General features: G+C 38.3%; 1 protein-coding gene across 1 annotated transcript in view; it reads right to left on the reverse strand.

Moving 5' to 3' along the window:
• Window positions 1-2,961: 2,961 nt before the first annotated feature.
• LOC101845057 (NADPH-dependent diflavin oxidoreductase 1) overlaps window positions 2,962-14,667 on the reverse strand; it is a 12,836-nt gene continuing 1,130 nt past the window's right edge. Inside the window, exons 2-11 of the mRNA XM_035973354.1 lie at window positions 13,364-13,564; window positions 12,218-12,339; window positions 9,521-9,693; window positions 8,112-8,159; window positions 7,256-7,363; window positions 5,974-6,175; window positions 5,283-5,342; window positions 4,638-4,756; window positions 3,759-3,853; window positions 2,962-3,106 (exon numbers count right to left, since the gene is read on the reverse strand). Coding sequence (XP_035829247.1) covers window positions 2,962-3,106; window positions 3,759-3,853; window positions 4,638-4,756; window positions 5,283-5,342; window positions 5,974-6,175; window positions 7,256-7,363; window positions 8,112-8,159; window positions 9,521-9,693; window positions 12,218-12,339; window positions 13,364-13,564 — 1,273 coding nt within the window. The remainder of the gene's footprint in view (window positions 3,107-3,758; window positions 3,854-4,637; window positions 4,757-5,282; window positions 5,343-5,973; window positions 6,176-7,255; window positions 7,364-8,111; window positions 8,160-9,520; window positions 9,694-12,217; window positions 12,340-13,363; window positions 13,565-14,667) is intronic.

The following is a 14,667-nucleotide window of genomic DNA, read 5'->3' on the forward strand; positions in this document are numbered from 1 at the left end:
AAAGGATTAACTATACTATAGTGTAACACACAGAGAAAAGAGGGAGGACAGCTAAGGGCAAAAGACGATTGATTTTAAAGATGGAGCAATCCACACCAAAACACCTACCAAAAACTACCTGCACCAAGAATGTTCAGCATGCTGATGGGGACTTAACACTTTACCATCACAAGGCTCATAGAGTAAAAACCCTTGCCATCAAAGGATAAGGCATTTTGGGGAAAATCCAAAGAAATCCGGCGGTAAACATTGCCGATCGGCAAGAAGTGACGGAAAAGTATTAAGCATTTGCGAGCGTTGTAAAACTTTTACCACACTGAAGTGAAACTGAAACAAGAGTGTTCATATACCTGGGGTACACAGTGGACTAAACTCCTGCATGGGAAGTGCAACAGTGTCCATGAGAACACCAGTCCACAGCATAGGGGCAGAAACTTGCTGTGACAAAATCTCGTATGGGTTAATAATAATTAGCTACCTCAGCATTACAAAGTTAAGTCGGACATTCTTGGACGTTTTGAGTTATTAGAAAGCAAATGTGAGGCAGCGTGGTGGAATCAGGCTCTCGTCAGTTTTTGGGCATTTAGAGTTATTAGTATCATCTTTAAGCTTGTTCACTTGTCTTTATTTGGATGAAAAAAGTATCCATTTATCTTGAATACAAGTCGAGATATTTATGAAAGAAGGAGGTGAAGGTCACCTGTTTTCAGAGGTAAAATTAGTGAGGAAATAGCCGCTAAAGGTTAGTTATTATCATAGCTTAAGAGTCTGTGGTAACTGAAAATTTACATTTTCTGTGTCTTTAATCAACGTTTTTCAGAAAAATCCACACTGGAATGAATTCTTTAATGGACATGAAAGGTGTTGAGCCAAAAAACAAAAATTTAATAAAAATTCACAAACCTGCGGAAAAATGCAAGTTTCTTCATTTTTATTATTTTGACGAGAGCCTGATTCCACCACGCTGCCTCACAAATGTTCTTTCTGCTCTATCAAAATTGTAAGATTATTTGGAGTCATTATCAAGATATTCAAAGAATTGCATTTGAAAAAGCTTGACATGATGTAAACCTCAAATACTTTGACATCAGATTTCTCAAACTAAATACTGTGCAGATAGAACATTGTAATTCCGAGGTAGCGAATTGTTTTTAAAATGTAGATGCTTTTACACACCTATCAAAAAAATTTAGACGGCTTTCAACAATGCCTGTCAGAGCCAATGCGACTGAAAGGAATGCCACATCCCAGTAGAAAGACTGAAGTACTTGACAAAATTTTTTCCCCATTTAAGAATCAAACTTGGGTCTCCTGCACGAGACAGCCAGTGAAACTCCAAACAGCTACATCACAAACACCATATTATCAGTAGTACAAGTAAAATAAAAAAACATTGTAAATCTGGATACAGCCTGTCAGGACAAAGCGCTTAAATGCTTGGCACTTTCCAGGTTACCCCCAAAAGTTGCATTAAAAAAACCCCAAACTCATTAATGTGATAAAATGAAATCAAACACAGACATGTCACACTTTCAAGACTAATTTATTAGAAAACCCCCCCCCCCCCCAAAAACAACATAACAGCAACACCCCCCCCCCCCCCCAACCACCAAAGTCTCGAGTTATTTCATCTCTCAGTTCATACAGTTTTGTGTGAAACAATCCTCATACTCTAATTAAAAGGTCTAATACAATAAAGTCTGCTTACAGGGAATTTTGCAGGACCACTGAATTTTCTGCATTTTAGAAGTAGCTCAAATACAAGCTATGCTCTTCCACAGTACACTGACAAAATTGTAAGGAGTATCACAAAGATAATAACACAGACTTACTCAATATAAGATGGGTGGACTGCACTCTGTACAAATATTTATATAATCAAATAAAAATAAATTAATAAATAGGCGTTACTATGGAAAACATACATATAGTATATAGCAGGCAAGGTCAACAGCCCACCTCCTATATTATCTGAACTGGGTTAAAAGAAGTATAAAAATACCTTTTCTTTAAAATAAACACATTTAATGTCAAGACTTTCAAAAACTATCTGTGGTTTAATCAAACAATTTTTGGGTTTTTCTTTTCTAAATTCCCATTTTAATTTCCTTTACACAGCAAAACAAATAGGTTCCACAGGAGGTATCCTGACAAGATGAGTTATTTCTCCAAATTTAGCGCCTTGAACATAGACAAATCAAGTTTCTAGACCGACTTTGAGCAAGTTACCAGGATGAAATGATAAAAGACCTTATGAACTCGAAGAGAACGGCATCACTTAATTTAAAAATCTGGACATTTGAAGCGTCGATTCTCAGCCGACATCTCCGTTTATCACAATCAGAGAAAGATGAAGAAAGCTATGACAGACCTCCCAGTACCTCCATGTCCAAATATTGAAGTTTCTTTCAGAATCTTCCGTAAAAATCGGTGCTTGAGGAAAAAAATCAGAGAAACAATCAGTCATCAGGACCCCAGTTGATTCAGATTACACTAAGACACAATTAGGGAAAATAAATGTGTATTTCAAATACACACAAATTAACACACACAAAAAAGTGTGCTTTCGTGTCATTTACATGCAAATACAGCAACTAAACGAAATAATATACCTGTGTATTTTCACTTTATTCACAATCCATTGCTTATGACTGATGGAAATGAAATTTAAGAAAAAATTTTGATTTCATGAAAATCTGATCAGGGTTCTTCCATAGCCCCCCCCCCCCCTCCCCTCCCCAAATTTAATCAAAGGGCTTCCATTTTGTCAGAGTACTTGGCAGATCTGGGTTTGCTTCTTTTTTTATATCAAAGATCTATCGTCCTTACCTCTCCCCCTTCTTTTCTTTGAATGTTACTCTTTAGTAACACCTCTAATCTGCAGCATTTACATGACCTTATTGTGTTGAACATACTGTAAAACTTTTACCGAAACAGAAACTAAAACAAATCAGAGGAGGGCTATGACCAGGCCTCCACCTGGAAGCGACGAACTCTCTCAAGAGCTTGAATGTAGGTCGTGGCCTGTTCCTTCGTCATTTCTCCGTGCTCAGAAATCACATCACACAGCGCCTCCTTCACGTCGTCAGGCATAGACTTGGCATTCCTGGAAAAATACAATCAAAAAGACCCAAAGCAATAGTTTTCATTCAGTTTTACTGGACTTGCAACAAGAATAGGTCATGCATATTGTAAGTGCAGCAGATCAGAGGTGTTACAGAGAAAAGAAGGAGGTGAGATGAGGAAGACAGATGATTGACAGAAGAAAAGAAGAAGCAAACCACACTGCAGTTCCTTCCAACCAACCAAGATTAGAGGTGTTACAAGAGGATAACAAACACAAAAAAAGGAGGAGAGATAAGGACGATAGACATTTGATAACAAAAATGAAAGAAGGAGCAAACAACACGAGAGCATCCACAAACCACCCACCAATGACTGCTCAAAAACCCAACCAAAGGGCTCAAGACAATTCTGGGCGAGGCACTGAAGGAGTTAAAATGTATAGTTAACTCAATTCAACATGTATAATAATAAAGCCTTTAATTCATGTCAATTTGCCTCACTCTGCGATGTGCAACAAATTTAGCCTATAACTCATGCTTATATGCCTCACTCTGCCATGTATTATAATAATAAATAAGCCTGTAATTGATGTCTATTTGCCTCACCCTGCCAAGTATTATAAAAAAATAAGCCTATAACTAATGCCAAGTATTATAATAAATAAGCCTGTAATTCATGTCAATTTGCCTCACCCTGCGATGTAGAACGCTCCATTCTGCTCACTCAGCACGTTCCACACCTGCCTGCCTTGCTCACGTATTCGGTGCTGCACATAGATTTTCTCATCCTGAGGGGAAAAAGTTTGGATAATACTCTTGACTGTTTTTAGTTTTAGTAAGATTTTTTACAAATCTTGGAAAACGATTATATAAGTGCTGAAGATTAGAGGTGTTACAACGGAGTTTGGGTTTATTAGCTTTAATAAGAATTTTATTGCACTTGCAACACAAACAGAGTAACATATGTACAAATGCCAAAGATTAAAGGTGTTTCTAAAAAGATACCACAAAAAAGAAGGAGGAGAGATAAGGACAGGAAATGTTCAATAGGAAAAAAAAAAGAACAGACCACACCAGAGCATCCACCAACCACCCTCTGCCAAAGAAGAGGACCACAAAAACCCTCCCCATAGAACCCGAAGAAACAACGGTTAAGAAAAGTTTTAAGAAATACTTGATTTGTGCACCTCCGTTTAGCACATTTCTAAGAAATACTAGAATTATACACAACTCTTATCTCAGAATATTCAGTTCAGCAGATGGAGCCAGCAAATTTCAGCACAATGCCACTTCTAGCCAGATGTTTGTACAGAAAATTTGTTTCTTAATGTAAGTATTTTTATGCCTGTATCGATACACTTTAGAAAATTTATGAGGTAGGCTTCCGACCCCACCTGTCAGGGCCAACCCAAGCTGAGAGGGATACAACATTATCATAGCAGAAAGACTGAGACACCCGATAACATTTTTTCCTCAAGTCCTTGTCAATTATACCGCAATAAGATGACTTACGATGTGGACTTCTTCAGAGTGACATGGTTGAGTGGAGTCATAAAAAAGACGCATCTTTACCTGATCCCTAGAGAAAGCTGTGTGAAGGCTGACGAGACCCTTTTCCTCCAGCTTTGCAAATTCCTCTTCACAAAAGAAATCTTTGTGCTTGCTGCGACAGCCGAAAAACAGCACGACTCCTGAAAGAAAGAAGTAAATGAGTACTATAATAGCAGACCAAATGATTTTATACATATTGTCGTCAATGTTCATCACATTGTTGTATGCCAAAATAAAAGGTTTTCAGAGGATGCGAGAATCTGTTCAGGACACTATCTTAATACTAAACGTTTAATTTGTTTAAATCCGTTACAATTTTAAGGAAAGGAACACCTTGATATTTCCGCATGGATATTACTGAAAAACACTGACCAAAGTCACACAAAAAATGTAAATTTAGTTTCCAAAGACACTCCAGCTTTGGCAGCTATTTTCTCACTACTTTTACCTCTGACACCAGGCAACTCCCACCTCCTTCAAGCACAGATATCTCGGCTTCTGTTCTATACAGCTGCATATAAAAAAAAAAAAATCAAAAGCAAGATAAACGAACAAGCTTTAAGATAATATCAATAACACCATATGCCCCACAATTTGATGAGAACTTGATTCCAATGTGTCGTGGTACAAACGTATGGAAAAGAATTTAAATTTCTGTCCACTTACCACCTTTTCCTTGAGAAGCTCTTTCTTGTATAACACTGCGGAATGGTGCCAAACCTGTACCTGGAAAGGAAGGGAAAGAAATAAACTTAACTTTTGTTCTGCTTTCTAGAGTCCAGTATGCACATAGAGAAGAGATTTCCTGGTCCCAATTTAAAAAAAATAAATTAATGTATAATCTTGGCATTTAAAACAAGTTTGTAATGAAAAGATTTCCGCACCCCACTGATTTTGCCAGGCACATACTAGACTGTATAGAATAATCTAAGAGGGGCAGATTTCTGCCTTTACCGGTATAATATACAGTCATCCATTGTTGATCAAAGTAGCTGCGAGATTTCATCCTAATAAGTTTGACTGAGATACCCAGTACGGCTTTGGTCAAAACAGAATCTAACCTTGCAGAAAATGCACATATTATACTTTTACAAAGGTAACAGGGAAAAAGTATGTTAGGCATTCTCATGGTCTGCCTTTTGACCACATACTTTACTTTTACTTTACTTTTCTGATCCAGCGGCCATTTGGGTTCTAGCCCTTTGGCCTGTCGATATGGCAAAGAAGCCTTTTGACCACATGAAGAGTATAAAAATAGTCATAAATTAGTAACATTACTTACCATGATCATGAATTAGTAACACAGCACTTATCATGGTAAACAGAATACAGTAATAATGACGTTTTCTTATCTTACCTGGACCCACCAACACAAGAGGGACATCGTGGTCTGCGGGGAATCGTATGGTCCCTTTTTTGACCCAGATGGGCACGTATGTGTCTTGTCTGTCCGGACTGAGGCTGGACAGCCAGGTGGAGCAGACGCCGCGTCGTGCATTCTGAAGTTTTGTGCGGTAGCGAACGACAGCCATGAGAAGATGCAGCTGGGTTGGGTGGGCCTGAGGAGAGACATAGAGTCAAACCTGCTCTAACGGTCACCTGTATAAGACAATCACCTGTATAAGACAATCACCTGTATAAGACAATCACCTGTATAAGACAATCACCAGTTCAAATGGCCACTCCCCATTTTTTCCTCGTGCATTTTATAATATCATAATAACACTATGTAAGATGTCCACCAGTCTAAAACAACCATTTTTCTCCTCGAGAATAGATGGCCGTCTTCAACAATTTCACACGTACTTGCCTGAACATTGTTTTTCCCCGGCATGAAATTACCACTATTGTGTCGATGTGTCTTACCTATACAAAACAATCATCAGACCCTTGTGTGGCATCACAGTGAAATCATACACTCGTCAAATCAATGAAATCAAAGAAATCAACAATTTTCTCCTATTTGGACAATTTTTATCAAATTTCTTTTTCTTTCTTTTTTTTTTTTGGGGGGGTGGGGGGGGGGGGGTGGGGGGTGGGAGGGGGATCAACACTTTTTTATGTCCTTCTAAACACATATTTCTGTGTGGATTTTACTGAAAAACCATTGATCAAACACATAAAAAAATGTTAATTTTCAGTTTTCAAGGACACTCGAGATTTGGAAGTCATCAAATTTTTGCGGTCATTTCTTCACTAATTTTACCCTTGACACCAGACCAGGTGACCCCCACCCTCTCCTTCGTTCACAAATATCTCAACTTCTGTTCAAGATAGATGGGTATTATTTTTTTTCATCAAAAAAAGACAAATGAGCACGTTTTAACATTATACCAACAATTTCATCTGCCTAAAAACTGACGAGCGGCTGATTTCATTGCGTCATGACACATGTATATACAGTCGAACCTGCTCTAACTACCTCCTGTAAAAGACAATCACCTGTACAAATGGCCACTTCCCATTTCTCCCCTCGAGTATTTTTTACATTAAAGTGGCTATAATGAAACAGAAAAACAAATGCAGAAAATATTAAGTTCTTCTAACCTCCTTTCAGTAAAAATACCAAAAGTAACACTTTATTAATTTTTTTTAAAAGGAAAAAACAAAAGAGCGGGATCCCTGCAAAAACGACTCACCTTTATTGAAGAAGCTATGGAGAAAGCTCTGGGCTGAAGGGCAGGGATGACATCAAAGAGGTGATCAAATGGGATCCGTTTACTGGTCTTGTGAAAGTCTTCAAGAATCTGACGAGATTTTATTTGTATGAGTAATGTGAAGCACATCAACACCATAATGGTCATTTGGTGCTGGGAAAAAAAGACCGACAGAGGGAAACACCAGAAGGGGGAGGGAATGAAAGGATTATTATTGGAACAATATTTCTTGTATTATTATTATTTGTGCAGTGAGTACCTTTTTAGGGGATGTGAGCTATATAAAAGTAATTTATAGCATTATCTGTAACATTCTTGATCCAGGAACTCTCACTGTAGCCTGTCATACGTTGAATCTAGAAAAACTAAAACAAACCTAATAATAATAAAGAGCGTTCGTATGGCGCAAATTCCCACTCCACAGCAAGCTCTGTGCGCTTCACAATCTATATTATAACCCCAGCTGACCTGATAGCATTTCGAAACAACTTCAACTACTGGAAAGCATACACTGCAAGCTGCCATTTTATCTGCACTAAAACACTAACATATTGACAAAACCTTTTGCTGTCTATGGCCGGGTACCCATTCTAACCTGGGTAGAGTGAGGCAATTCATGTCAAGTGTCGTTCCTAAGGACAAAATGTTGGTCTTGACGCTCAAACCCCTGAACTCACAACCTCACGAGTACGAGTCCGGTAGCCTAAACACTGGACTACCGATACCGCATCTTCAAAATGTAAAGAGATACATTATGTATAAATTTCTTACAGAAAGAGTTATTTCCACATCAAAACAGAGATCATTTCTTTACATGTGTTACAGAACTAACAAGTACCTCCAAAATGGTTCTCTTCACTCTGTTGCAATATGAATACAGCTCTTCCTGAGGAATAAAAAAGTTTCACTCATGAGAAGAGATATTGGCACAACCTGTACTCTGCATTATGGAAACTTTATTTCACAAATGACTGTTTCATGTGATGTGATGTGGGCCAATTGCCTAAAACACTGAGTAAACTTACTTATTAACTTAATAAAAACAAAAAAATGTTTTAAAACTAAATTCCCTCAACCAAACAATATTTCAAACATAATGAATAATCATGGAAATTTTGAAAATATGTACACAGTATTATCTATTTTACTGTAAATCTGAAGCAAACATCACTCCATCTATTAAAAATTAATTACCCTGGATCTTTGGTCTGTCAGTGAACCAGGGAGATGAAGGCGGTATTATTGTTAACATCAAAACACAAAAAGCACATAGCTGCCAACTTTTCAAAACAAAATAACAGGCTCTAGGTACACAGCGGTTAAAGACGGTGGGCATTGAATAAGTGGCCCCTCTCCAAACCTTCACACACATTTTTCATCAGGCAGTAAATTCACAAACTGCTCCTAGTAGACCAGCAGCAATTATATAAGAAATGTTAACTGTAAAACCTCTCCAATGGAATAAAAGGATCTGTTCTCAAAATCGTTTGCAAATTTAGTCTTGAAAGTTAAAAATTTTTCTTAAATCATCAGCAAGTCACTGAGGAGCCAAACTAGAAAACAATTCATATTTTCTGACACAAAAACAGACTTCAGTGCTCAGACCCTCAAAAGAACGTAATATATATCGACTGCTCAGAGTAAGACTTCACCATACATCCTTTGGGAAAGTGTGGAGAATGGTGTCTTACAATGAGAAGTCGAAATGTCTTTTGTTTGTTTTGGAAAGTGTGTTATAGGGCACGCAACTGCATAAGGTCATATGAGATTGCGGGACACATTAAACATTTTCAGTTTGGTAGGAATTAATTAGGAAATTTGCACGTGTGGCGATGGAAGCCTACTCTTTTCGATTTTGGACCACCAAGGGATCTGCAACATGCACACAGGACCTCAGAGATTTTTTCGCCCTTATCCGAGAAAGCTAAGTGCTAGATATTACCTACCCTAATATCAGGGATGTGGCTGAAAGAGAGCAGTAAGAAGGAGCCAAGGAGTAAAAGAAGAAAGGGGGGGGGGGCTAGTAAAAGGAGATAACAGAACATAATTTAACAGCAGGAGAGGAGGTGAAACGAGAAAACTTTTAGACAAGAAACAAGAAAAATTTCCGTTACTATCAGGTTTTGAACACGGGACCTATTGAATGAGAGGCGAACACCGTAACCTCAAGAACAAGAGAGCCCATGATATGTCCTTAACATACTGGTTGGCAGCTATGGTTAAGATCTTATCACACAAAAAATCTACCTGTCCTTCTGGGGTGCAGAACTCTTCCAGCTTCTCTCTCTCCAGCTCATCATCGGCGTGGTACTTCAGCAGCTCGAAGAAGGACTTCCGCGGGACTGAGTTGATGTCCAGATAGTGCGTGACGAGCCAGCGTATACTGCAAGGGGACGGGAATCTGGCGGGCAGAGGCACGTCTGTTTATGGCAAAACAAAACAAAAATTAATAAAAGAAAAAATAAAATAAAAAGAAAGACAAACATAAAATTCACATTACATTATCTGTTTAATTCATTTCACCTGGCCACAGAACATATACTTAGGACCTGCGTGCTTGCCACGGCCTTAGGTTTAGTTTTAGTAAGTGTTTTACGGCACTTGCAACACAATAAGGTCTATATGAGTGCCGGAGATTAGTGATATTACAAGAGAGTAACAAACACAAAAAAGAAGGAGAGGAGAAAAAGACGATAGATTTTTGATAGGAAAGAAGAAGAATACCACACCAGAGCACCCGCCAACCACCCACTTTGCCCTGGCCGGTCAACATAAACAGACGTAGCCAGTTTTACTATATTAGTGCTCTTATCCACGTTTCCGGTTTCTCCAAGAGAAATAGAATATCCCATACATTTATTGACAAAGAAATGGTGGCCAAGCCAATTAATACTGTACCTTTCATGAACCCAAATAGGAAACAGCAGAAAGTAATAGTAATAATGATAATAATAATATAACTGATAATAGTAATAACAATGATGACAATAATGAAAATTATAATAATAATAATAATAATAATAATAATAATAATGATAATAATAATAACAATAATAATAATAATAATAATGATAATAATGATAATAATACCAATGCTACTACTACTACAACTAAAAATAACAACGATAAAGATTTCTTCTTTTGCACCAACTCCCACATGGCTCTCCCTGCTTCATAACAAAATAAGATTTCAATGAAAGTCATGCGTACTGGCCCATTCAATGTACAACAATCTGTTCAAATACATATACATCAGTAATCTGACAAAGAACACACAAATAAAAAAAAAAAGACTAAAAACTCCCCCAAAATAAAAACAATCACGGTGGCCTCTGATCTCACTTGTTGTTGAAAGAGAAATCAAACTAATTGCATTTATAAAGAACTCTATTCCATACAAGTCATTATAGTAATAATAATGGATTGTATATATATAGCACTCTATCCAATACGAGTATAAACTTCGAGCGCTTCACTAATATCACATGACCACTGAGTGTAATACTTCATTCATATAAGATAAAATATATCAAAGTAACAAGAAAACCAGTTCAACTGCAAAAAGAAGAACTTTCTCAACTATACATTAACTCACTTGCGACTGGGCCCTTTCACCAGTCACAAGTGTTGAAGACTGGCGTTTTTGGGGGTATTTCAATAAATCACCACAACTCTCAGAATTACCCTATTGTAATCATTTTTTGACACAGTAAAGTAACATTCAAGCTTAATCTAATACAAAAAACTAAAGTTGTCTAAGTCTAATACTTTAATTTGTATGATTTTTTAAAAATTGGCATGAATTTGATTTTCCTAAAAATTTCCAGAGACGTGACAAGTAGAATGAAATTCACTGCAACAACAAAAATAAAAGTTCAAAGTGTTCTGCTTTGATTTGTATACATGTGCGAGTGTTTGGTGAAAATATAAAAGCTGGTCTGTGCATTGATTCAGACCCATACACTGAATTACATGAGACAGATGTACGGCACGTCGTTGTGATTTCGTTGCGCGAAAAACAACACCGGTACTAGTGCTAGATCTAGCCCTAGAACTACGACTTGGGCTGTGTTCGGGTACATATCCAGGATCCTAACTATTAGACACATCATATTCTGAGACACTAGAACTAGTAAAACGCACAGAAGTATAGAAAACGGCGAAATTATGTGATTCTTGTTCATGCGACTTCTTCGACTGTTACTACGACGCGACTGTCGGATTACTATCAGCTGTATAGAAAAAAACAAAGCGCGAGTTCCGGTCTGTTCAACCCCAGTTGGGGTCACTGTCCTTCACCTTCAATAACTTAAAAACTACTGACCCCCAGAGATACGAAACGAGGTCTAAGTAGCTCAGGCTTGGCCAAACAAGGGTACGAGGCGGGTCTCGCGATCTGTGCGTGATTTGTAGAGCGGAAAAAAAATTCCAAAGTTGGTCACGCAGGGCTTGTGAGACCCGTCGCGAGCGTCCCGGCGGGGGTCACGCAACTGTTGTGTGACCCGTCTGAAGTGAGTTAACCATATAAAGTTGTTCCTGCATCCGATCCGGACATTGGGTATTGCCTTATTTGTGAGACAACTTCCTGGGCCTTCGGCATATTGTGGTAGCGTGGCCAGTTCCTTTCCAAGCTGCCTTTACTTCCCCAACTTGAAGTCAGACACCCATTTCTGCTGGGTGGGCAGGAGAGGGTGAAAAAAAATTTGCTTCCGAACCGAGGCTCAAACCCGGATTTTTCTTCTTCGCAGACGAGTGCACTAACCGCTTTGCCACCGCACCCTCTATACACAAAGAAGAACTTCCTCAACGATACATTAACCATATATACATGTACGCACAGCAAAAAAGGCAAAACATATCAGCACTTACTAACACACTACAACTAAGAATTCAACAAATGAGTCTTGAGCTTTAGTATGAGCTGTGAAGGAAGAACACACAAACCTGGATCATTTTCCTCCAATCTGAACATCTGATCTGGATTGAGTTCGAGCAGAGAGAGGAAAGCCTCCACTGTGTCGGTTAAGTTCTCCGGGTGAATCATCGCTACATCCCCAGGTTCAAAACTGGAACAGAAAATGAAAAAAAAAATAATTGACATAATGTTGTCAGCAAGCCGTTAAAATTTATACCAGGCCCAGAAAGAAAAATTTTACGGGAGAGAGACAGAACTATTTCATTCTTTAAAAATTGTACTTACTTTATGTATTTTTTCCCACCTTTTTCTTTCAACATTAAGAATTTGAATTTCAGAAAAATATTTCTTGAGCACATGCAAATGACACCACGGATTAAGAAACAGATTTTTTTAAAATCCATTAAAGTATGTTTTGAGAAGTGGTTCATAGGCCATGCATAGAGAGCTGCAGACTGGAAAATGAAAAGATATCCTAAACAATCTTGTTCATTTTAAGACTTGTATACGAGACTATTAAATAAATGCAGGACTGACATAGAATCTGTTCAGGTAAACATACCATCGGCCAGTTGGTAAAACGTACTTGGCCCCCCAAAATTGCTCGGTATCAAAACTCATTACGTGATCCAAATTGTTTACAACAGCGCTCCTTTCCCATTTCAAAGCATACATGGGAACCCAATCAACCTTATTTTTGTTTTAACAACCCTGGCCTTTCTGCTATGACTTAAAACAAATACTTCAGAAATCATAACTGAAAAGTAGAAAAGAAAGAAGTACAAGATAGTTAGTGAATGATGCATTTTGACTTCTTAGTGAAAGACTCCACTATGTTATGCCTAATGAAAAGTGACGAATGATGGAATCTTACACTGAGCAGTCCATTTCAATTAAACTGGTGATCCCAATCTCAACTTCCAACACACACCCTTCTCATAACAAAAACAAAAAGCTTGCCAATTCTTATTGACAATGCAGTAACAATTCAGACCACTATTCAACCTGCTACAGTAACAAAGAATTCTGGGCAAAAAGTACACTTTGACTTAGAATTATTTTCTAATTGACAATGAGTACCTAAAGATTCAAACCAGAATGTACTCTTTGACTTACAATTATTTTCCAATTGACAATGTGTACCTAAGAATTCTAAGCAAAATGTAACCTCTGACCTAAGTCCCGAGCCAGTGATGTCCAGCTTGATGAGACGGACGTCCTGGAAGTGGTCAGCGGCGGTCACTCTTTGATTGGACAATAATCTCGCATGAAATGGACACAGAGGGCCCGGACTTATATCACTGGACACAGGAAGGGGTCGCTCCTCTTGAGAAGACTCCATGTCCACAAACACAGCTTTGTACTTAGGGGGAGGGCTGAGGAAAGACAGGAGTAAAACAAAAAAAAGCGTAGAGGATTTTTTCAAGCCCCCATCAACAAAACAAAATTTAGATAATTTGGGAGGCAGTTGGTGTTTTGTTCTGTATTCTAGGCCATTGGCCCCTATAATACCCCCCGCCCATTTTACAGAAGAGACCTCCATGGAAACTGAATAAATTATAAATGAAATACATTTCAATAACATTTTTAAAACATTTCAAACTCTGTACGGTAATCTAATCAATTTTTTAAATAAGAAATTTAGGGCATATCAACACAAAAGATTAGAGGTGTTACAAGGGAGTAATAAACACATAAAAGAAGAACGAGAGATAAGGATGACAGCTGTTTGATAAGAAAGTAGGAGCATACCCCACCAGAGCACCCACCAACCACCCACTTACCGATATCTAAGAGATTGGATTGAGTATGATCAGACCAAGTCAGCAAATAGCCTTGTCTGTTAAACTCCCTTGAAACAAGACGAGATAAAGAACATCCCGTTGGGGATTTAAATCAGAGTCATCCGTGCAAAAGTCCACCATTTTGATTGTGCGAAAAATAGTATGTTTGCTTAAATAAAGAGAAGCACATCGATACAATAATGCCTCCCTCCTTCAAAGTCTCTCCCAGAGGAGGAAGTCTCAGCCATTGTTGTATGCATAATATTACAGACCAGTGATTGAGCATCGACTTATTGAAGCTGTCTATATTTCTCATATTCCAATTTCATCAAATCATATGATTAGAACTGGTGTGTGTGTGTGTGTGTGTGTATGTATGTGTGCATGTGTGTGTGTGCATGTGTGTGTGCGGGGGGGATGGGCGGGGGGTTAATTTGTATGTAGTCCCACCTCAGGTACTTGCCTGAGATCTATCAAAGAATGCAAAGAAACAAAGAAGAAAAAGAAGAGCTTCCAGCATACTCAGTGCAAGACGTTCACCTACCACACAGACTCGCTGATCACTTCCAAGCCTGAGGGCAAGGGCCACATTTCCATCACTTTGGCCCACAGCTCTGACAGCCAGGGAGATACCACTGCATCCACTCTGCAAAATGACGCCCACAACATTTATAACGTATTCTTAGAAGTAATGA

This window comes from Aplysia californica, unplaced genomic scaffold, assembly GCF_000002075.1.
Source record: "Aplysia californica isolate F4 #8 unplaced genomic scaffold, AplCal3.0 scaffold01156, whole genome shotgun sequence".
In the NCBI taxonomy this organism is placed as follows: Eukaryota; Metazoa; Mollusca; class Gastropoda; order Aplysiida; family Aplysiidae; genus Aplysia; species Aplysia californica.